Genomic DNA, 24,170 nt, shown 5'->3' on the forward strand with positions numbered 1-24,170 from the left:
CCTGGGTAGACAGGAATCATTGATAGCTGCTTGTGGAGATAGGTGGCTTTCCTCCTCTGGTCCTCCGAGTCCTTGTCCACTTGGCCTCTCACAGCATACAGAGCTTTAGCATGTCTCCTAGCTCCTAGAGGACGTCACTGTACAAGCAGGATGCCACAGGCCAGTGTCACTAGTGTGAATGCCAATGTGGCAAGAGCTAACTTCTGAGAGACCTAGAAACTGGGGATGTCTTCTGCTGCCGGAAGTCATGACTTGGACAGAGGAAACATGATGATATGAAGCCTGCCCCAGGCTGTCACACTCAGGTTTCCTCTGAGCTTCTCAGTAGGTGGCCATTTAACTTCTGTCTCCCCAGCGGGGTCACCCCTCTCCTAAGGCCTGATTCCCAGAAGCCTCTAGTGGCAATCAAGGAATTAAGGTCAGTGGCAACTCCAACATGTATGGAGTGTGGTGCTGTTCATAGAACTGTCCATGTTGGAACTCATTTGTTCTCCTAACAGTACTGGGAGGCAGTATGTGGGTACTCACTCACTTCCCTATGGGACACAGGTTCTCCTGTCTGTAGACTCCCTGTACATAGTAGGTCAGGTTGCTTTCCTGAAGCTCTCTGCTGCTCTCTGACCTCCTGTGTTTCTGCATCACTCTCCATCCCACTGTACCTTTGTCATATGCTCTTTGTTAACCCCCAAGTGTGGTGTCCTGGGGCTCCCTCCTCCTTGTTCTTCTTCATCACATCCTTTCCTTGGGAGACATGACTCATGGACTGGAGAGATGGCTCATCCATTAAAGGCTAGGCTCGCAACCAAAAGACATGTCTCACCACTCAATTGCTCAAGGGGAAGCAGGCCTGGCAAGGCCAGGTAGGGATAGGGACAACAGGTGTCATACCTAGGAACTGGGGTGTGAGGCATACCGATTTTCAAGGTGGATGATAAGGAGTCACCAAGCTCGGTGTGTATTTGGAAAGGATTTGCTCCTAGCTGAGAGAGATCTAGGAAGAGGCAGTGGCTGTGACGTCAGCAAGAGCTTCTAGCTCTGGTGGATGTCTGAAGGGAACCAAGCAGGACTCGATGCCACCCATGATGTAACGGGAGTGAATGACTCTCAGGGATCTAGCTGGGCTGAAACAGTGTGGGTTTAGTAGGAGGGTCTGGGTGGATTCTAGGACTCCCACGTTGGACTTGGCTTTGGCCCCTCAAAGTAGGAACATGTAGCAAAAAGATGACCCTGGGGTTAACCCAGAGAATGGCTGGAGGCCAAAGACTGGAGATGTCTACATGTCATTCTGTTATGTCCCTGAGCAGGGTGAGCTAATCCAAAATGAGTGGGCGGGTAGCCCAAGACAGGATGACTTCCAGAAGCTATAGCCAGTCAAGTGGGCAGAGTCTAGCTTGGCTGGGGTTGGAACTATTCTTCAGACTTGGCAGCCAAGAGGTTGTTGATGACCTTGATGAGTGTTGCTGCAGTGTAGAGGAGGGGCAGAGAGATGGTGGCCAGAGGACAGCAGAGGGCTCTGTCCAGGAGCCGTCAGACCCAATCGGAACCAGTCAAGCCTGACATTATCTTCTTCCTCACTGCTTACCCTAGGGAGACCTAGTGATTCCTGAGTACCTCTCTGTGAACCTGTCCCTTCCCCTCTGCCAGCTGATCCCCACGACGAGGCTTTGACCTTGGCCTCCTCCAGGACTCTGCCTCCATCGCCTTTCTGTTCCAAGTCTTTCCACAGTCACTTCCGAGCAAGCGTCTCTCAGCTGGGCAAGCTGTGACCTCACTCCAGGTGCCAGCTTTGTGGGTGGCAGCTTCTTGCTCTAGGCCTGGGCTGAGAGGGAGGTGGGCTATGGGGGGCATCCTCAGAGCTGGTTTGACCTCAACCCCACCTTCACGGAGAAATGAGCCTCACTGTGGTGGCTATGAGGCCAGACCCCAGAATGGCAGTGAGGCTGGGAGGACAAGAAGAGGAGGCCTTCTACAGGGACCCCTGCCCTGCAGTTCTTGCAGTGCCTTTGTGGACTACTCTTGGGGTGTTTTTCTAGGTGCGGGAGCAAGCCTTCCTCACACAGGAAGACTCACCTTCTCTCCTTGTAAGCTCTTTGTTCTCTGCAAGAGCCAGCTTCTCAGCAGTCCATGATAAATGTGCGCATGTGTGTGTGCTCTCAGTTTCAGGGGCTTTGTGTCTGGTCAGAGAGGCACAGGGGAGCAACCCAGCTCACATTATGGTGCCTCAGAAGTACAGGGATCAGGGGGTGCCAGCACTCCATTAGCTTTCTTCTTTCCTCCTGCCCACCCACAGATAGTACTGCCCAGGTTCATGGTGGCTCTTTCCTCCTTTGTTAATCCTCTCTGATGATGCTCCTACCATCACCAGAGCAGGGCAAGTTGATATCTAAAACTAGCCACTACAGAGGGGCATCTCAGTGTACGCATCAGTTTTATATATATACACCACACACACACACACACACACACACACACACACACACACACACACACCACACACACCACTCACACCACTCACACACACGCGCGCGTGTGTGGTGTGTGTGAGTGTTGTGCCTGTGTGTACCTGCACATGTGGGATGTGTATGGTGTATCTGTGTCTGGTTATGGCCCTCTCCTCCAGGTTGCCCTGGCATGTGGGACAATATCACATGTTGGAAGCCTGCTCAAATAGGTGAGATGGTCCTTGTGAGCTGCCCTGAGGTCTTCCGGATCTTCAACCCGGACCAAGGTAAGGAGAACTCAGAATCTCTCCCGACTGTGCTGGTTTAACCTGCAGTCCACACAGCCATGCCTCTTCCTGGAACTAATCTTTAAAAACTCAGCTTCCCCCCCAGATGGCAGCTGATAGCTGGCCGGCAGGATGGGATGGTGCCCTTCATGCTGGTATAGGGAGAACATGGAGACACCACTTCTCCAGCACTGCACCTAGTGCCAGGTCTGCATTGCCAGGTGTCTCTCAGGGCATGTGAGAGCAATCTGGGCTTAGGCATAGTCCATGGCAACACTACTGTCTACCCCACTGGGCACCTTCAGCAAGGCAGATTATCACTCAAGTTGTTGGCCTGCCGGATGGCCATGTGACACGGTGGCTGTTTCCCCAGGTGGTCTGTGAGGATAAAGCCAGGTCACCTATGGAGATGTATGTAGCGCAGCACCTGGTGCATTTTGCATATTTAATAGTAAAGTTAGCTGACATCATCATAGTTACCATGATGACGACATAGGCAGAGATGTCTCAGAAGCCCGTCGGAAGATATGGATGGGACTGTATGACCAAACACCCTGTTCTTTTTTTTTTTTTTCCTGAGACAGGGTTTCTCTGTATAGCCTTGGCTGTCCTGGAACTCACGTTGTAGACCAGGCTGGCCTCAAACTCAGAAATCTGCCTGCCTCTGCCTCCTGAGTGCTGGGATTAAAGGCGAGCACCACCACGCCCAACAAAACACCCTGGTTATAGTTAGGGTTTCTATTGCTGTGAAGAGACACCATGACCACATTCTTTCACCACTTGATGTGGGCAGATGCCCAAACCTCCAGCCTAGCACCAGTCTGCTAGTCCACCAGTGCACACACACATGCTAAGAAAGGGCTGTCTCTGGTCCTTGCTGCCCTCAGATGGTCATGAGGATTTAGAGGAGAAGGAGAGAGGGCCCTGCTCCACTAACCCAGGCTGTCTAAGAGATGGCCTCAGACACCAAGGAAAGTAGCCTGTGACATGTAGATATAGGCTTCAGGGACATATGTGAAGGCCTGGTGCCGGGAAACCAAAGCTGTCGACTGCAGCTTCTGTGGATCTCACATGTCATGTCTGCTCATGGTCTCTAGTGCCACTGACCATGATGTCACTGTAGAGTTCCCGGGCCAAATTGGGATCCCATGAGTGGGTGCAGTGGTGGAGCTGTGATATTGGATCCATAAATGTGGAAGAAGACAGGACCCCCACGGGCCTGACTTCATGGAGGGGATGTCTGGCCCTGTCTGTGAGGCCACCACCAGCGGATTGCAGGAGGAGGGGAGAAAGAATAGTATGCATTAGAGTCTGGAGCCTCCATCTTTGAGTTTCTATCCAGAGCTCAGAGAAGGCCAGGTTTATCTTGATACCTCACCTCTCCTTATCCCACATCTTACCCACCTCCTGCTAGTCTGGTTTCTGAATGCTCCTATCCTGAGGGGTAAGCGCTGGAGGAGGCTGTAAACAGAGAGAGTGAATAGGGGGAAGATAGGGGCTGTCAGCGACAGGGCCTGTGATTCAGCTAGCTCCTAAGATTGATTCCTCTGCAAGGCAGCTTAATCACTTCCTCCATGTGCCCATTGCTTTACTTCAGTTAGTTATGTGAAGCTCGTGGCACATCCTCTCTCGGCAGGATTCCAGCCACAAACCCTTCCTTTCCTACAGCCGCAGTCACAAGAGGTGACAGGAAGGAGGGTAAAATGATTTCCCTCAGCTGCTCCCGCCTCAGGGAGCAGGGATGTTATTTACACCTGCCTCTTAATGGTTCATTAAAGCAGGGCCTTTAGCGCCTCTCTTCACAAGCTTGGTAGTGAGACTTGCCCTCCCCACAGAAGCAACTAGACTCACTGTCTCATTTGCTCTCACCTTCCCAGGAAGCTCAGTCATGGTGCTGTTGGCCTCCCTGTGGTGCTGGCTTTCTGGGAGCCCTGGTCAGTGTCTCCCCTTCCTCCTGTGCTGACCTGGAGGTGGAGTTAGATCTGCCCCTGCCCCTGTGAACCTGCCAGGTTGTAGCATAGGTTCCTCAGGCCTTTAGGACCCTACCTGGGGTTTCTCAGAGTTGGGGCAAGGGGTGGCGCGAATAACCTGTGAGAACAAATCTGACTTCAGTCCTGGTCACCTCTGCATTTCTACTCATGTTCTCTCTCTTTCTCTCTTCCTCTACATACAGTCTGGATGACAGAAACCATAGGTAAGAGGACCCCTGGGAGGGCAGACTGAGTTTCACTAGCCCGTCAGAGCCCAGCCTGAGGAGATCTGATGCTCCTGGATGCTGGGATGATGGTGGGGCAGCAATCATAGAAGGATCATCAGCGATCAACGCCTTCCCTCCGCCCATCCTGGAGGGGGTAGGAGGGATGGAAGACACAGTGTTGGGCTTCAAGGCCCTTTCAAGCTGGGTCGGGTGTTTGAATCACCAATGGAGAGATTGGAAAACATCTGTTTGTGTGCATAGTGCATGCATGTTTCTATGTGCAGGACAGCCCCGTTCTTGAGTTCACACAGACTCTGTCATTCCAGAAGCTACGAGGTGGGAATGCACAAGGTAGATTATGCAGTCAGGACAGGAAAGAGGTCAGGGCAGACTTCCTGAAGGAGGTAACACTTCAGCTTAGAAATGGGATTTTGAAAAGTCGAGAGTAAATGGGGTTAACTTCTAGGCCATCTTGAGATAAATATAAAGGTTATGGAGTGGGGAGAAAACTGTCTACAGATAAACTCTTTGGGCTTTGGGTGTCCCTTTGGTGAAAAACAGACTTGGAGTAGAGGCAGGAGTTGAACTTCAAAGAAAACTCCCAAGCCCCAGGCTTATTCACTCCATTTCCTCCCTCCATGAAGGCTCTCTGGTGGGGACCATTACCACACACCACTGTGAGCATCACCCTCTCTCCATAAAGACTCTCTGGTAGGGACCATGCCACACACCACTGTGAGCATCACAGCCATGCAGCTGCTGCTCTGGTGAGACTGGAGCTGCTAGAGACAGTGAGCCAGAGCGAAGTGTGGCTCCCGAGGTTCAGTCTCTTGATCCCCTGCCCACTCTCCACAGACTAGGCAGCCCTAGCCTTAGCTGATGGGGCAACTTATAGGCAGGCACAGCCTTCTGACTGACCCATGCTTGTGTTTCGCAGGGGATTCTGGCTTTGCTGATAGTAATTCCTTGGAGATCACAGGTGAGGGGTGTGCTGGAGTCACCTTGGGCTGGTGGGGTGGAGGGCAGCTGCTTTGTAGCTGGGCTTTCTCCTCTGTGTGCTCTAGAGTGTGTACCTTCTCTGATAGAGCTGTGTGTTGTCTTCTTGGAAGATGGTGCCCAAGTACCCAGAGAAAAGACTCCATCATGCTTGTAACCATGTGCTGTGGGGGAGTCATGGGTATCTTGGGGCCTATCATGGGCTGTAAGTGGGGAGCCTTTGTACTAGAAGGTGTTTGGTGGTTTTGAACTTCCCGTAGAAGTTCTCAGGGTTCAGCTATGCACTTCAGTCAACTGGATGGGGCTGAGCCATGCACCACTCTGAGCATCACAGCCAATCACCCACAACCCTGGTGAGCCTGGAGCTGCAAGAGGCAGGGTGTCAGGAGGATGTATGGCTTCCCTATCCCAATCCCGCTCTCTGCAGTCTCGGTAAAGGGCAGATTCCGGGGTCTCACCGGAGTCTCTGATTTAGCCAGCTGGATCGAGGCAAGATGCTTGGCTACCATATCTAGACGATATGGTGGGATACTATCAGGGAGCGTGCTATGCTGCTATGATGATGCTGGAGCAAAACAGTCTAGCAAAAGAGATGCTGTCATTCAAGGTTTGGCAGTCTGGAGAGTGCTCCATCTTCCGGAGATTTCTACCAGAACAATAGTCATAGAGCAATTTTGGGAACAAAAACATTTATGTTTATCCAAGCCTACTTCGTGTTATTAAAATAAAGAGGGAAAATAAAAGAAAAGAAATGGCTTTTCCCTCTAGGAAGCTTTTTGTAAAAATTGATTTTCAAGTTTCTGTACCCTCTGTCTCTTTCTTCCTCTTACCTCTATGAGGTGGGCAAGTCGGAGTTTACTGAAGCCCAGGGAGGGCAGTGGCTCAGCCACTCTGACTCTCAGTTGAGATGGACGAGGCATTCAGACATTCTGAACTGTTCCGGGGACCTTGCAGGGAGGCTGCCAGCAGCAGCCAGAGACATACTTTTCTGAAAAAGAGACAATCTGATGAAATTGCTAAAAGTGACCCAGGCTGCTGCAGTCCCTTCTTGGCTTGTGTCACAGGTGTCAGAGAAGCTGCAGAGACTCTCCCATTCTGGGCAGACTGTTCTTGTGGGCAGGCTCTATCATTCCTCCCAGGAAGGGTATGTCCAACTCTCTGACACCTTCCAAGTCCACCAGCAGGAGTGGGTGCTGGTTAGAAAAGAGAGGGGGTAGCCAGGTGGGTGGTGGTGCATGCCTTTAATCCCAGCACTCAGGAGGTAGAGCCAGGCAGATCTTTGAGTTCAAGGCCAGCCTGGTTTACAGAATGAGTTCCAGGAGAGCAAGGACTACTGTCTGGAAAAATGAGGAGTCTTTTCCTCTCTCTTTTGTTCTGCACTGACCCATTGCCTCCTTGTAGAGCTTTCCAGAGACCACCTTGATCACAGAGGACAAGCAGTGTGTGCTCCAAACACCCTGTCCACAGAGGTCTCTTACCACACACTGGTCACTCGCCCCTGAAACCCATAGACTGACTGTATCACACACTCCAGGATGAGGCTGTAGCATCTGCACTCTACCAAGTCCACAAGGTGCTACAACTGAAATTTGAAAAATCCTGATTTTTGTCTCTGGAGATTTAAGATTACCCTGAATCCTGTTCCTTTCCATATGCCCTAAGAGATTGGTAGCTCTTGGGCTGTCAGGTAGGGGCAAATATCTGGGGCCATACTTAGGTGCTAGCTGGAAGAAAAGGCCTACTTGCTAGGTGCTCTCCTGGACCTTAGTAGCTCTCACCAGCTCAGGAGAATGACGTGATGTCATTCAAGGCCGAAGCAACCCACTTATGTGAAAAATAGCCTGCGCTCTGCTTTGCAGGTAGCAAGCGCCTCTTTCAGTAGCCGTGACTGCTCCATCCCTCCAGCCTCCCACACAATGAACTTTAAGTCAATCCGAAGAGAAGGAATGCACATTGGTGATGGGAGGCAGATGAAAACTCTGAAAGGCAAATATGAAACAACAAACAAAACTCCACTGAGTTTGTATCTTTGTAAGGCTGGCGGTAAAATAGAGTATTCCTGGGCTTGCTAAAAAGCAATAAAGCCAGGGGATTCATTGGTGTGAGATGTTACAGCTGCTGGTAGGCACCCAACAGTCCCCTACAGAAGGAGGCCTTGAATATCCTGAATGGCTTGTTAGGGACCCTGGGGTTTGGCTTGAGCGTAGCATTTGTGACAAGTTTCTAGGTGGTTTCTGCACATTGACATTTTGAGTAGTGCTGATCTAGGGTCCTGGGTGAGCTCCAGATCTTCTTCTGTTGAGTGTTCAGGAATATTACAGGAGAGATACAGACATGCTGGATTCTCAATGAAGGGATCAGGTCGCTCATTCACCTGCTCCCCATCTCCCTTGCCATTAGTGAAGGACACATGCCAGGTCTTTGGCAATCACTCCATCTCATGCCTTCTAGCTTGAGCCACCCCGTTGAACACATGTACTTTCAGGAAGTCCCACTATGAAATCATTTTTCAGGGTCATTTTAAGCCATTCACATGCCTTGCCTAGTTTTCTGTTCTCTGCAGACATGGGGGTCGTGGGCCGGAACTGCACTGAGGATGGCTGGTCGGAGCCCTTCCCCCATTACTTCGATGCTTGTGGGTTTGATGACTATGAGCCTGAGTCTGGGGATCAGGTAAGTAAGGTGATGGGTTAGTTCTGAAGAGCTCAGGGCTGTGGGCGGCACTCATGAGTGCCTGCCTGCTGTATACTGAGCCTGGAGCATAGAGGGTAGGATGTTGTTCATTCACCCTGCTGGGTTCTGTCCCCACAACTTGCACAAGTCCCCTCAACCATGGCTACTTGTTCAGGACACTGTCCTCCAGATAGCCCAGAAACTGATGACTTAATTCTGGGTTTAGCAGGGAGCTTCTTCAACCTGTATTCAGGCTAGGGCTGTGTTCAGATCTGATTGATCAGTGCCCTTGCCTTCAGTACATTCTGAAAAGGTTTAGAGTACTGACCCTATACAGAGAGGAACAGGCATCCAGCCAGGAGTGGAGTGATGGCAGAGATGGGGGAGATGTTGGGCCCCAAGGGCCTGGTCTGGGACACTGGGTGTGGGCCCTAGGGGGGCAGTGACTGGTCCCAAGCAGAGCCCTGCATGTCCTGTGCCCTGCTCCAGGATTATTACTACCTGTCGGTGAAGGCCCTCTACACAGTCGGCTACAGCACCTCCCTCGTCACCCTCACCACTGCCATGGTCATCTTGTGCCGCTTCCGGTGAGAGCCCAGTAGAGTTAGAGCCAGAATTGTCCATCCCATCATCCCTGGAAAGTCCCTTGGAAGGCAGACCCTGTCCCTAGTAGAGCAGATGGGAAGGTGGCCTGAGAGGGCAGCTCGTATGTCCGGGACCACACAATCAGACAATCCCTTCCAGAATTTCCTTTGCTTGCTTGCTCTAATCTTCCTGGTCTAGGTAGAGAGGCTACAGGAGGGAGAAGTCTGGCCAGTGGATGACCAGGGTGGGGAAGGCAGAGGGTTATCGAAGGGGGAGAAGAGGGTAGTCTGGGAGAGGGACCCCATTAAGACCAACCATGAGTAGGCCCAGAGCAGCCCCACCCTGAGAGTGTGAAGTACTGTGAACTCATGGCCTTCCCATCCTGGTCCATGTAGGAAGCTGCACTGTACCCGTAACTTCATCCACATGAACCTGTTTGTATCCTTCATGCTGAGGGCTATCTCTGTCTTCATCAAAGACTGGATCTTGTACGCCGAGCAGGACAGCAGTCACTGCTTCGTTTCCACCGTAAGTGAGTGAAGCAACTCAGTACCCCAGGACTCTGTCCTGATAACACCCTACAGGGAATGTGTCTATGCAGGTGAAGGTCTTATTCTAAGTCTTGTGAACGTTCAGGAGTTATAGAGTGGTTACCATAGCCAGTATATAACCTCACTCCAATACAAAACACAGCCAGGCCCTTAGCCTCATTCTTGGGCCAGGAGGGTTAGGTGAGAATGAGGCTCAGATAGGGATAAGCCAGTCCCTTGGCATGCTACCAGTCATGTGGCATTTTGTGTGCCAGCTGTCCAGGGCCTTTGTCAGTGCCTTCCCAAGCACAGCTGTGTGAAGGAGATATATGCAGAAGACTGGCTTTTGATACGCTGGGATAAGAACAGACTAGCCTTGGGGGGTTTCACTAGAAAGACATGTTTGGAGGATGTGATTGAGAAGAGATTTTCCATGGCTAAGGTATGTGTCTCCACCTTCAGTGTGTCCAGATCCTCGTTTTGTAAGCAGTCTCCTGTGGGGAATGCCTACAGTTTTAGGCTTTGAGATACCTGAAAGCTGGGTATGCCAGTGCTGATAGCCCTCAGGATTTCCCCGCATCCTGTAGAGCTGCACTTCAGGATTTACCTGGGGACACGGCAGGGAGCTCAGCTTTCCTCTCTGGCTGCCTCTGTAGGTGGAATGCAAAGCTGTCATGGTTTTCTTTCACTACTGTGTGGTGTCCAACTACTTCTGGCTGTTCATTGAAGGCCTGTACCTCTTTACACTGCTGGTGGAGACCTTCTTCCCTGAGAGGAGATATTTCTACTGGTACACCATCATTGGCTGGGGTAGGTCACTGCCTGGGTCTGGATGGGCTCAGGCCACTTGGTCAGCTGTGTCCTTGGTCCTAGCTTTAGGAGGCATTGGATAATAGAGCCCATACTAGGCTGTGGGCTTCTTGTTTCCTAGAACCCCCACTTTTTAACTTTCTTTTTGTGGGACACCCATTATACTTAGGAGTCATGTTAGGAGACAAGGTGGTCTGAAGCTGGAGGGAGGAAGCTGGAATATGAGGAAAATAGGGTCCCCAGGAACCCAAGGCTAAGAGTATTCTGGGCAAATGGGGCTTCCTTTTCTTGTTCTCCAGGGACACCTACTGTGTGTGTAACTGTGTGGGCTGTGCTGAGGCTCTACTTTGATGATGCAGGGTAAGTATAACCAGTGAAGCAGGCTATAGTACAGAGTCTATTGTATGCATGGGCTTCAGTGTCTGCCTAGCTTCATGTGAACTTCCCAATGTGCATCCTTGGGTACTACCTGAGTCCTCACCCCATGGATCGGTCCTGTCCCAGCCCCAGACCAATGCCTGCCCTCAGGCCGTTCTTCAGCCCTTACTCTTTGTGGTTAGCCTTGTCTTAATTGACAATCCAGCAAGAGAATGGGTAAATTTCTGAGCTCATCTACTTTGGGGCAAATTTGGTGAAGCTCTGAACATCTGGTATCCTTTGGCGGTCAGGAGAAGAATGTTGAGTGTGAGGTCACTCTCAAACCCAAGGACCCTGGATCTGAATGGGAGGAGATATGTCCTTTCCTAGGATCTCACTATGACTCTGATTCTTAGACTACAGTCTCTGCCATGACAGGAACAGAGAAAAAGCAAGCCTTGGGTGAGGGGTCTTCTAGCCACACTACCTCAACCTCCAGATTTCTCTGGTCAGGGGTACACAGAGGGTGAGAAGAGCAGGCACCCAGCTAGTCATGTGCTGCTCTGCAGGGTCTGTTATGATTTCTCCTCTTTGCCCATCTTTCAGATGCTGGGATATGAATGACAGCACAGCTCTGTGGTGGGTGATCAAAGGCCCTGTAGTTGGCTCTATAATGGTGAGTGTCTTTGGGGCGGGGCGGGGGGGGGCCGGGAGGGCAGAGCAGGCAGAGAGTATAGAGAGAAGGGAAAGAGAGGGTCTTTGTCACAGCTGTATTATATTCTGTAGCACTGGCACACACATTATTCAGTTATTCTAGTGTCTATTCTGGACAAGCCTATTATTCTATTTTTAATCCTCATGCAAGGTGCAATCCTTATGGAAGCTGCTACCAGGAATAATTTCATGAATACTTATGAGCATTTGTGAGATTTTTTTTTCTTTAAAACAGATCTGTAGAGGCGGAATTGCTGGTCAAGTGGATATAGACTTAACATTTCAGATGTTTTAGCATTTTGTAAATGTGCTTTAACAGTGTTTACAACTCCCCTGGAAAGGTGACTCCATCCCCAGTCACTCCCTGTACTCCCAGTACCATCATTTGATGGTGTATGGTCCTGTGGAGGGGGAGGGTGGCTCCTGAAGAGCATGTCTGTTTCTCTGTGTTGGATGTGGCTTTGAGCACTTAGGCTAAACAGCATTTTTGGTGGCTTATGCTTATGACATTCTTGCGAACTTTTGTTCTGTCCTCTAGCAGATTGTCTTTTTGATCAGGCAAAGAGCAGTGACTTCTCTTCTATACTTTGTCATGTTCCCGGCCAGCATGACTTCCCTGCACTGGGATCCTTGGGCTTCCCCTCTCTGGTTGTTGGCCTTATTTCTTATTTATGGAGGATTCTCATCAGTGTGAGCTATACAAATCTCTTAATTGCTTCGCAGCATTGCTGTGGTTTAGGTTAACAAGACAGACGTATCTTTAAGAAAGATTCTATTAAATCTCTGTCTTTACTAAAATGCTAGTGTTTTTACATTTCTATTTTTTTTTTTTTTTTTGGTTTTTCGAGACAGGGTTTCTCTGTGTAGCCCTGGCTGTCCTGGCACTCACTTTGTAGACCAGGCTGGCCTCGAACTCAGAAATCCGCCTGCCTCTGCCTCCCGAGTGCTGGGACTAAAGGCGTGCGCCACCACGCCCGGCTACATTTCTATTTTTGATGGCTGCAAATTTCCCATTCTCAGTCACTTTACATAAACCTATAGGTTGAAAAGTTATTTATCATTGTGGACTGGAGACCTTCACTTTCATACTACTAATATGTTTGCCCAGGGGACTGTGCCAGCTACTGTGACCCTGTATGTTTTACCATGTTATATACAAATTTCTCATTTGTTCTGTTGAATTTTTTTTTTTTGCACATCCACTTAGCTAGGTAGACTTTTGAACAGGAAGTGACTTGACTTTTAACTCATAAGAAAAGGTCTGGTGAAGATCTGCATTGAATTATATACCAATTTGGAGGAAAATCGATTGTCTCCAAGAATATAGCAGAACACGCTGTCTGTCCTGGTTTTCTTTGCTTCCTCTGAGATATTCTCCAGCCTGGGCACTGATTGAGTCTAGGGGTCTTTCCTTCCCTGTATTGTCTGGCAGGTTATTGGGGCCATCTAGGGAAGAGATCAGCTTTTGTGACTTCTTGGCTTCGTTAAATTTTTGAATTCTCTCAAGAATTTAATCTCCTTTTTATTTGGTTCACATGGGCTTTCTACATAGCAAATTATGCAACCTGTAAATGAAAACAGCCTTTTGCCCATCTTTCCCAATGTTTGTTCCTTTTATTCCTTGTTTTTATGGAGGACAATGTTTGCTCTGGTTTTTGGCAGTTGTCTTGCATGCAATTGGGCAAGTTTCTCTTCCTGGTTGGCTTTTGTGTGTGTTGTTATAAAACCAAGCACGGGTATTTCATTTTATCAGACATGCTGAAGAGATCATGCTGTTATGACAGAATAGCATAAATGTACTATTTTGGTTTTTCTCTAGTGCTGTGGATATATTCACCTGGCTTTGAGCATGTGTGGTTGTGTCTTTGGGATAAATCGCTAGGAATAAGATTCTGGGACACAGACTCTGGGCGCTTACTGTTCACATGGCTATGGCCAGGGAGCAAGAGGCTTCCTTCCTGTGCTCCCACCTCTGTGCTGATGTCTCTATTACTAATTCCTTGCCAGTCTCTCAGGGATGGTGGAGCCTGTTGTTTTCATTGACATAGAAGGCATAGCAGAGTATTTCTTTGTATTCTAAGGGTGAGATCTTTGTGGGCATGATCCACCTGCTCTTTCCATGTACCACCAACTTCTTCTGTTCCTATTCTTCACTATTCACCAGGTGTATTAAATGTCTGTGTGGGCTTAGTTTTGCATTCCTGCATGGCTTTTGTTTTGTTTTGCCTTTTGAAACAGGGTCACACTACATAGCCAAGGTTAGCCACTGACTCATGATCTTCCTTTTCCTACCCCTTTCTTTGTCTGTGTCTGTCCCCACCCCCACTGTGTGTGTGTGTGTGTGTGTATGTGTGTGTGTGTGTGTGTGTGTGTGTAGGTCCGAGACCAATCTCTAGTGTTACTCTTCAGAATTCTGCCTATTTGGATTTTTTCTTTTTTGGAAGGGTTTCTCACTGGCTTGGAATCCAGTCCAGGATCTGCCTGTCTCTGCCTCTTCAGCCCGGGGATTCTAAGTACACGCTGCCATACCTATCTTTTCCCCATTTTTTAACCCGAGTCACCAGGAATCACACTCAGTCCTCACCCTTGAGAGCCTTTACTGGCTGAGCTATCCCTGTGTCCTCTTTTTGTTTGGTTTTTGAAGTAGGATCTTTGAGACTTTGTGCTTGTATGCTCTGAAATAATTCCATGTCTGAGAAGCTGCCGCCTTTTGTTTACATGTTTGTAAGGTGACCTAGGCCTGGTGCACAGATTGTGGACGACAGTTAAACGTCCTGATGATACCATTGCTCTTCTTGCTTTCCACCTAGTCGGTGTTTAGAGGCTGGCTTTCCTTTAGGGAAGCTGATCCTGTTCTTGCTCAGTTTAGTTTTCTGGGTTTGGTCAATGGTCTCTCATGATTTGAAATAGTCTGTTTATCTCTTGTCTTGTCCTCTTCCTCACCCCTAGATATTTAATTGTACTTTCTCCTTGGCAATATTTGCTGAGTTAATTCCAACATTAATTAGACAGCGGCAGAAGCAGGAACAAGCATGGTCGGGCAGGGGTGTGCTTTGTTGTTCTAACTGATCCAGGAAACAAAGAAAAAAGCAAACAGGAGCTTTTCTGAGTAAGCCTGCTATGGTTTCCAGTTTCCCTATCGTGACTTTTTACCTTCATCAGTTTCCTTCTTACACTCAACTTGAAGGCAATCCTTCCGATCATTCCTCGGCTTTTGGTTGCTTAGTTGTTTTCAGTAGCTGTTATTGTTTTTTAAAGAATCGTGTTGTTCTTTTCTTGAGGGCGACTTTGGCTCTGGCCCAGAGATGTGGCTGTGCCGTGCAGTCTTCTTGTTATGCCTCCTTTGCATTTATTTGCAGCCCTCCCTCCCTCCTCCTTTCTTAGTGCACAGGCAGCTTCCCACTTTGTTTGGGAAAGCATCTGTCCCTGATGGCACACGCTGCTGTTGCTGTTCCCAGGCAGCCCTCTAATTAGGAATGCTGTGGCTGCTTTCCTGTATTCCGCTACTCTGAACATGAACTTTCTCTCCCCACCCCCACCCCACCTCTTTATCCCTGAGGCAGGGTCTTGCTATATATCCAAGGCTTCCCTGGAATGCCCTATCCTCCTGCTTTGGCCTTGAGAGTGCTGGGATTACAGACCTGCATCAGCACCACCGGGCTGGGCTTGGGGTCACCTGTGTGACACCTCTTCTCCATCACCTTTCTCTTTCTGCTTCAGACAGTGCTTGCCCCCTGGCTTACTCTCCGTGCTCTCTATTTCCAGGTTTTTGTGTAGAATTATTATTATTATTATTATTATTATTATTATTATTATTATTGTTATTTTGGATGTTTTCCTTCATATGAATGACTCAGTGAGAGGCAGAGAAGTCTGCAAGGGAAGTTGCGTGGCTAGAGAGGGTCCTGTTAGGGAGTCCCAGGCTGGGCAGAGATTTTAGTCTGCCTTTCTTTCACTCCCTAGGTTAACTTTGTGCTTTTCATCGGCATCATCATCATCCTTGTGCAGAAGCTGCAGTCCCCAGACATGGGAGGCAACGAGTCGAGCATCTACTTGTAAGTATGCCATGCGGATATGGGACTGCCACAGCCGTTTCCGACCACATGGCCTGCACGCAGGTCATAGGCAGGACAAAGCTTGAACTTTGCTGGCAGGTTGACCTAGCATGGGCAATTGCAAGATTTCTTCCTGATTAAAGTGCCTGTGAACTACAACTGCCCTGCCAGGCCTGAGCCAATGCAGAGCGCCTCAGCTCCATGGACATTGCATGGAAAGGGAAAGAGAGAGAAAGGGAGACAGAACCTCTACGATGGCAGGAAAATTATTGGAGAGCCCCACATTCCCTGGGGTAGCTAAGGCCTTGGTTGTTTGGAAGCTGGCTTTCCTTTGTGGATGCTGATTCTGGGAAGATGAGCAGATGGAGGTGTGGCTGTGATAGGACACACCCCACATCCACGGGCAGAAGCTTCTAAGTGCCTGGCAGTCAGCAGGGGGATCTTCTCCTTGGTCATACACTGCATGGGGATTTTCTTTCTCGTACCTTGCCTCAGGACAGCCCTGTCCACCTCTGTATCTGTGTGGTTTTCTGCCTCAACACCTTCTGTCCCTATCAGAGGAATACCAGCTCTGTGATTGCTACTGAGTGCAAGGCTTCCGCTGCGCTTATAGACATTTGTGTTCCAAGAACCAGCTTTTCAGTGGCTACCCTAAAAACACATGACTACCTCAATCCCAGACCTGTCCTGTTCTGAAATCAGACAGAGCTCCTGCTGCCTCACCTTCGGGGCTCAGGAATGGGTTATGGGGTATGGAGACACGTCTCCACACTGATGCCAAAGAGAAAGGTCATGGGCTCTGTAAGGTGGATTTGAAGGGCATAGCAGCCAAGGATCTGAGAGGTGTGAGACTCTCACAGCATCACTGGGGTCTTCCTTAGAGATCCACCCTCAGGCTTACAACTTTCATGGCTTCCCTGAGAAAAATGAGGAGGATCATAGAGAGAGTGAAGCAGAGAGTTCTACTAGCCATTCTCTTAGGGAGAGAAAGAGCTCTGCAAAGAGACTGAGTGCCAGGTCCTCCTCCAGGCTCCTTTGATGGGGAATGAAACTGCCTTTGGTCCTTCTAGACTGCAGGGTACCACCTCTTCTCCTATGCTGGTGGTCAGCACAATGCTTTTATTGTATAGCATATGTTCTTTGTCTCTGCAATAATGGCACAACATTGAAAAAGGACAACGTTGTGGTTATTTCGCTGCCCATCCCCATCCCCATTCCTGTTTCATGTTTTTGTTATTTATTTATCTGTTTATTTATTTGCCAACTCTTTATTTGTTCATTTTTCATGTTTTGCCAGTTATCTATTTATTATCTTAACCAATCCTCACTTGTCTGTATCTATGATGTAACAGGAAGTTAACATGGGATATAAGCCATGACGTCTTGGTAGGGCAACGATTCTGTTGTTCTTGGCCTGCACTAGAGAGATAACCTTGTCCCAGAGTCACAAAACAGGCCCCTTGTTCCCCTCTCCTGCTTCCCTGTCCAGTGTAGGAAGCTGAAGTCACGCCTTTATGTCTGGCCTCAGTTTCTCCTGCTTGCCTGTGAACTGGCTCCCCTACTGACTGTCACCTCTTGCGATTGGGACTGGTGAGAAGCTAAGTTAGCCTCATTCTCTCCTGAGCACTGCCAACCTTCCTTTGTCTCCTCCCCTTCCTGGTAGGATTTGGGTCTTCTAAGGCTTCTGAGCCATCTTCTTTGGGCTCAATGAAAAGATTCCTCCAGCTTCTCCCTGCTTTGCCTATGTAGAGATATGCATGGGAGCTCAGCCTTAGTAAATAAAGATGCTCTGGGAAGTCTGATCACATATTTGCCATCTCAAATGCCCTGTCCCAGACAGCAACACTTACTCCTGGTCTGATGGGGAAGGGCAGGGGCCCTTCCTAATGCATGGATAAGAACCACTTGTGATTAGCACATGGTTTATATATTTGATGTTTTCCAGAACTCTAAAGAAGCAGCTAGTTGGTTTACTTCTTTAGTGTAAAAACTGTACAGGCTTAGCCAGGTCTATTTGGTAGAGAAAACCAAACCTATGATAATCTCCAGCCCCAAAGATTAAAAACTCAGGTGGATGATGTCTGTAAGCTAGGGAAAGGCTAAGGCTAGACCAGGGATCAGCTTGCACCTGTTGGATTCAGCCGTATGTCTGGTGTCACCAGGGTCAAGGAGACCATATCGATCCTGGCGACAAAGCCTCCGAGAGCTGCAGAGCATGTAAAAACACTTGCACACAGTTGATGCTCACAGACAGTACAGAGCCATGGCAAGCTGGACAAGCCATTGCCAAGTAGAAGCCTCTTTTACAGCAGAGGACATAGTGTCTCATGAAGCTTGGTGAATCCTGCAGGAAGGAGCTAGGCTGTGGTTACAGTGCAGGCAATGGGCACCAGAGCTGGCTTGTGTTGTTCTTCCCTCATAGACTCTATTTGCCCCGCCCCCCCCCCAATATAGAAGTACTCCACTCCAAGGGCGTTAGGGGATCTGGCTCTAAGGGGAGGCTCCTGCACTGGGGAAGAGGGAGAATCTAGGGTGGGCTTGGTGGGAGATTCCAGGGCTGTGCCTGGGGCCCCAGATGTGTGTATTCTTCTGTAAAGCCCCTCCTGGTCTGCCCACAATAGCTCTCTGGTTTTTTCCTCTGTTTCCAGAACAAATTTAAGACTGAGAGTCCCCAAGAAAGCCCGAGAGGACCCCCTGCCTGTGCCCTCAGACCAGCATTCACCCCCTTTCCTGTAGGTTGGTTCCAGCCATTCAGATGCTAAGGGTTTGTTCACTGTCAACCAATGTGCTCCTGACTCAGCCTTGAAGGACCTGTTGGATGTGAGGCCTTGCCAAGGGTTGGGTGGGGAGACTGGGCCTGCGTTAGGGTCAGCAGGGCCTCAGATTAGGGCTGTGCAAGCATTCGGTTCTGGGCTGGGCAGGGTTAGCTTGTTTTGGCCTGAAGCCAGGCACAGCTCCCTGACTCTGGAGGGTGGAGGAGAACGAGGTTTTCTGGAAGACTCAGAGTGAGAAAGGAGTGGCTCAGGCCAGTCACGGAGTACCTTGGCTTCGTTCTCATTGCTATGACCTGCTCTACTCTTAGAGATGGGCGTGGGTATCTGCCTCTTAGGTCTGAGGTGGGGCCAGGAAACCTATGTGTAACCTTCTTAGGGATTCCTCCATCACATCCTTGGACAGGCTCTGTGTTGCATGGCAGGCTTTCAGTAAGGATGCCCTGCAAGAGGCTTTGCCTGCAGGTCTAGTCTCTGCCTTCTAGTCCCTGTACCCCATAATGCCCACCTTGTTAAGGAACATCTGCCCCAGAGTTCTGTCAGGGATGATTTAGGGAACTTGTTATCCAAAAACAAACAAACAACCTAATAATAATAAATTAATAATAATAAAATAATAATAATAATAATCAACCCTGGAAAAGAAAATTGCCCACTAAGTCAGTGGTCACAAAAAATCGAGCCTGGTGTGGACCCCCTCTGGGAACCCAGGTTCATTCTGCCGCCCTGTTGGAGGAGGAAGTGGTGTTGAACTATACCCCAGCAGGGATGCTATTTCTGAGAACTGCTTCCTGCAGACCGGGCAGAGCTGCCAGGGAGTGTAAGTAGCATCAGAAAACTACCACTGCCAAGGAAGCACTATTACATGAATTCCTAGGGTCCAAGGTGGAGAAGAGGGGAATGCTCTCTGCATAGGCATGGGCAGTGTCTGTCTACTCTCCTATAGGATGTTTCCTGGGGCTGCAGTCCAGCCAGGTCTTTACATAAAAGGCTCTGTAGAAACTGTGTGCCAAATCACCGGGAGTAGACATGAGAGCTGAGACCCTTGACCTTCTTGCAGATGAAGAAAAACCATGCCAGAGCTGGGCCTGGAAGCTGAGGCTCCCTCACCTTCAGATGGGGCTCTGTGCCAGCCTCTAGCCAAATTCCCACAGGCCAGCAACTCCCACTGACCAGCAGAGGTCTCTGTCTTGAGTCTCCTGTGCTTCCTTGGACTCAGGGTGGCCCTCCAAGCTGACCAAGGTGATCTTTAGATGACACCATGCTCCCTTCTTGCTTAGTTGTCCTGCGAGTTCCATGCTCGCCTTTCCCACGCTCCAGGTCAGCTCTTCTGCCCCTGTGCATCTTGTTGCTTGTCAGTGAGTCTGTTTGTAAGTCACTGCAGGCCAGGGGCAGGGTCTTGGGAGAGGGCCTCTTCCCCTCTTTCTCTGGAGATAGTCTCCCCTGGGATCTCTCTGGATGTCACCCTTGCTTTTGTTGCTCCTTTAGGTGACCTTCCCGTCCCATCCCAGTGAACTTCTCATTAAACTGTCCTTTCGATATTTTCAAGATAATTTAAAGGAAAATCAGAGGAGCCATTCTTACTATAAGATGTCATGGATTCCCCAAAAGGGAGGAACATGGGAAGTGTTGGGGGAAAGGGAGAGGTCTTAGGGGAGAAAGGCTAAAGCTTGGAATTCAAGGTGGCACCAGTTGAGCAACAGATATGCAGATGTGCAGTAACTCAGACTGGTCCTGGCTCTCTCTCTCTCTCTCTCTCTCTCTCTCTCTCTCTCTCTCTCTCTCTCTCTCTCTCTCTCTCTCTCTCTCTCTCTCTCTCTCTCTCTCTAACACACACACACACACACACACACACACACACCCCAATCCCTTGTCATTCACAAGAAACTTCTGAGATCCATGAATACCTTACAATAGGGCTTCCTCAGTCCATTCCCAGACTGTGGTTGAAATGTAGCTACTGAGCTGGTGGGTCAGTAGGCCAGGGAGGCATGTGGTCAAGTACTGTTCCTGCTGCTGGGCTAGGGACTACTTGAGTAGCAAGGCATTAAATAACACCTACAAAATGGGCCTCCAGCATCCACCAGCTTATAGGTGATATGAAATGAAAGATGCCATCTATTGAATGAGCACCACAAGCTTGGAAGGAAACAGCCTGCTGGGCAGACTGCAGTTTGCTTGGCTTATCTGGAAATTAGCAATATGTGCTCTTGCCTTAGCAAAATAACATGTCCCCAGACGCTAGTTGTCTTTAGATCCACTCTCAGCTGGAGTCAGACAGCAGGTCTTTGGATGTCCAGTACCTAACCGAGCCTGCATATTTGTCCTCATTGGCATCTAACACCTGATTATGCATTCACTAGGCAGTATGAGGTGCTTCAGTTATCTCTGCATCGAGATTGTTATCTAAGCTGACAAAATTCTTGATCTCTGGTAGGGAAACTAGTGTCCCTGGGTTATGCCAGCTCAAGCATGAGCAGGACCAGAAAGAATCAGCAGAAGCAGGAGGAGTATGTCTAGATGCCTGTAACTGAAGGCAGTAGGATGCACAGCCAGCCTGGGCCCTGTGCTGCCTCCTCAAAGCAATGTGTGTCTTCAGGCTTTTGCTCTTCATCCCTGTCCATATACCTGGATGGAGCAGTCTAGCTGAGCATTGTCTTATGGCACTCTGCAAATGGCCTGTGTTTCTGTGTCCAGCATCACCACTAGCCATATGTGACTAGTAAGCCCTAATACCGTGATTAGACTGATCGAGGAAGTAGAGTTTTCTTTCTATTGGATTTTCATTAATTTTCATTTGAATAGCCACTTAGGATAGTGGCTACCTTAATAGGTAAGTAGAGGTTTAGACTAATGATCAGTCCATTAAGCCTGGCTTGCTTAAGCCTGTGTATGCTTACACTGAGAGGAGGTTGGGGTGAGGCGAGGAGAGATAGTCAGAACACATGTGGTGATCCTTGCTATCAAGCCCAGAAGTCTATCTCCTCATGCCAGCCATGTGTGAGACCTACATTATGAGTGTCCAGTTATTTATTCATCTTACTGGGTGACCTTGGCAAAGCGATGTTCTAAGTCTGGGGCTGATACCAGAGGTAGCCTCTGGCTTCCTGTCTGAATCCTATCTCAGGCCTCATCTCTCCTGAACATATCTACCTTTTACTATCTACTTGCCTATTAGTGGCTCCAGTGTGTGTTTTTGTGTGTCTGTGTGTGTATTACAACCATGTACACACATGTATACTTATGGACATACATCCCCTTGTCCAAAGCTGACTGTTTTATTCCTTGGCTTCCCCATCTTACTCTGGTTGACGTCCTTAGTTGTCTCCATCCCCTCACTTCTCTGCCCTCCCCGTGCCCTGTGAATTGAGTCTTGCCAAGTCCTACTGCAGTTTCTTCATTGCCCAATGTCCCCAGCTGACAGAAGTGCTAATCTTGTCACACCCAGCAGCTGCGTGCAGAAATGCTACTGCAAGCCACAGCGGGCTCAGCAGCACTCTTGCAAGATGTCAGAACTATCCACCATTACTCTGTAAGTGTGTGTGGCTGTGGCCAGGTGTCCTGGAGGGGTGGGGGATTTGCATGTTGCTGTTGTCGCCACTGCCTGGTGCTTGTGTTCTGCTGGGCTGGAGGAGTGTGGAGAGCTGCCCGAGCCTCCCAGCCTACCCTATTCCTGGCTGTTGCATGTTGATATGTGCCTTGTGAGTTCCTTGCAGTCTTGTGGGTGGGGCTGAAGGGCATGTGGGTATTGGAGCTGTGGCCTCGCAGGGACATCTTGACTTGGCTGCTACTGATGCCTACCTATCTCCCTCCACCATCAGCAGTTAGTGGCTGCTGACAGAAGTGTGTCCTTCCTCAGGCCCCCACTTCTCTGGGCTTTAGTCTTGGCAGCTGCAAAACTGTAAAAGCTCAGAGCTGGGATGAACTCACCATGTGCTGAGCACGTTGTGTGCAGCTTGGCTTAAGCTCAGTCTCCACAGGGCTCCTATAAGGTGGCTCCTTACACAGTCTCCATTCTATAGATGAGAAACTGGAGCTTGACGAGGTAGAGTAAGTCATGTGACCGGGACAGCAAGGACAGGAGCATCCTAAGAATCACACCTTAGGTCACCCATGACACCCACAGAGTAGGAAGTGTGGCCTTCCTGGAAATCTACTGACATAGCATGGATAGTTCTGATCTCTTTGGAGCTATAGGACTCCTCTTCCTCTTTGTGAGAGGAGGGCAGAGGTAGAGGCTGTGTCATGGTCTCTCTGGGTTAGTCACAGTTCACAGTGTATCAGCTCAGAGGTCTACAGGTCCCACACACTGGGTTCACGAATCCTCCTCATCTGTCACCACTCCCTGTCTGCCAATGGCCCCTGAGGTATCCCTGGCTGGCATCTCTGCCTATGCCAGAGCAGCATCAGAGCTGTGAAAGGGCTCATGGGCCACACCCTGGGAAATCCTCTACTCAGAACCACATCTGCCCTGTGGCTGGGAAGGGTCTGGCACTGTCCCTGAACCCAAGAAATCTAATGCCACTATGAACACTGGAGAGGCTTGGCAATTGGTACCCAGGTTCTGTTTATCTCTGCTGGAGCAAGAACCTGGAGTGGGTCCACTGTAGAAGGGAAGCAGGGGGTGAAAAGCAGGACCCTCACCTGCTCCAGGACCCAACAGAACCCCCATGCACATACTTTTCTAGGCACCTCTTTCAGCTCTTCCAACCTCCATTCTATCTCCAGACACACCCTGCTGCTTTTCTGGTGTCACATCCTGGGCACTGAGAGGCAAGCAGGACCTGGTGTCAGGGAGATGTTGAGTTTTAAGGGTTCTAGCTTATGAATCTGGGTAGTCCTGTTGCTCTTCCATAGAATGGGCATTTCCATTATGACTATGTGCCTAAAGATATTTGCTGTGAGACCTAATAGATAAAAGAGGGGCTTTCTCCAGGGCCACTAGGTATGGACAGCCATGAGGACAGACTGCTAGAAACCCGCATGGGCTCATTACAGGAACTCACTCAGATCCCATTGGCCCTGTCCTGGTCTAGGGACCCTCGGTGACTATAGAATGTGCTGCCTTTGAGCAACGAGAGGACTGTGAGAACCATAATTGTAGGCTTCCTCTTTTCTGGGCTGAACCTTCTCCTAAAGGCCACCTCAAGCTCATTTTCCTCCTTTCCTTCTTCCCCAACCCCTGCTCTCTGTTCCTCTCCCTCCTCCTTCTTGTCTTCCCTCTAATAGAAGGTAAGACATCAAGGACCTGATACAGAAGCTAGTGATTTGACTTTTCTAGAAATCTGGATTCCATCATCCAATGGAATGCTTTCTTCCAGAAACACTCAGAGTGGAAGATGAGGGGCATACAGTAGACTTGCTCTCAGTCAAATAAATGGTTACCCTTATATATGCTGTCCATGTCTAAGGGCTCAACCGTGACAAGATATGGTGAAGCCAATGGTCCCGGGAGGATGGGTACAGCTGAGGGAAAACATCTAGAGAGGAGAGCTTGGCTTTTGGGGGGAGACTACAGGGGGCCAGTGTCCTGGGAAGGGCAGAAATGGGGCCCTCCTCTGGGAAGGCCCTGTAATAATTTACTCCCCCAGCCCATGTGTACCCGATGTCCTCCCTTTGGACTTCTGCCCCTGTATTATTATACAGGGTCTTACCCTGCTCTTGGCTCTACACCAAGAGCTAAGAGTAGGAGAGGATCACAGAAGAACTGGTGGGATCTCTTGCTGTCCCATCCTCAGGATGGACATCCTTCCC

General features: G+C 49.4%; 1 protein-coding gene across 5 annotated transcripts in view; it reads left to right on the forward strand.

The window, feature by feature from the left end:
• The window catches only part of Adcyap1r1 (ADCYAP receptor type I), a 49,877-nt gene that overhangs the window by 17,790 nt on the left and 7,917 nt on the right, over nt 1-24,170 (forward strand). For 2 of the 5 annotated variants that reach the window (XM_021164752.2, XM_029478652.1), the window contains exons 4-14: nt 2,621-2,728; nt 4,902-4,922; nt 5,863-5,904; nt 8,485-8,594; nt 9,084-9,181; nt 9,575-9,707; nt 10,366-10,519; nt 10,819-10,879; nt 11,483-11,552; nt 15,554-15,645; nt 21,865-21,948. In XM_021164752.2, the coding sequence (XP_021020411.1) occupies nt 2,621-2,728; nt 4,902-4,922; nt 5,863-5,904; nt 8,485-8,594; nt 9,084-9,181; nt 9,575-9,707; nt 10,366-10,519; nt 10,819-10,879; nt 11,483-11,552; nt 15,554-15,645; nt 21,865-21,948 (973 nt within the window). Of the gene's footprint in view, nt 1-2,620; nt 2,729-4,901; nt 4,923-5,862; nt 5,905-8,484; nt 8,595-9,083; nt 9,182-9,574; nt 9,708-10,365; nt 10,520-10,818; nt 10,880-11,482; nt 11,553-15,553; nt 15,646-18,293; nt 18,378-21,864; nt 21,949-24,170 lie in introns of all 5 variants that reach the window. The other 3 variants (XM_029478653.1, XM_029478654.1, XM_021164754.2) reach the window with 3 other exon arrangements.

The sequence above is a fragment of the Mus caroli genome, chromosome 6, assembly GCF_900094665.2.
Source record: "Mus caroli chromosome 6, CAROLI_EIJ_v1.1, whole genome shotgun sequence".
Classification (NCBI taxonomy): Eukaryota; Metazoa; Chordata; class Mammalia; order Rodentia; family Muridae; genus Mus; species Mus caroli.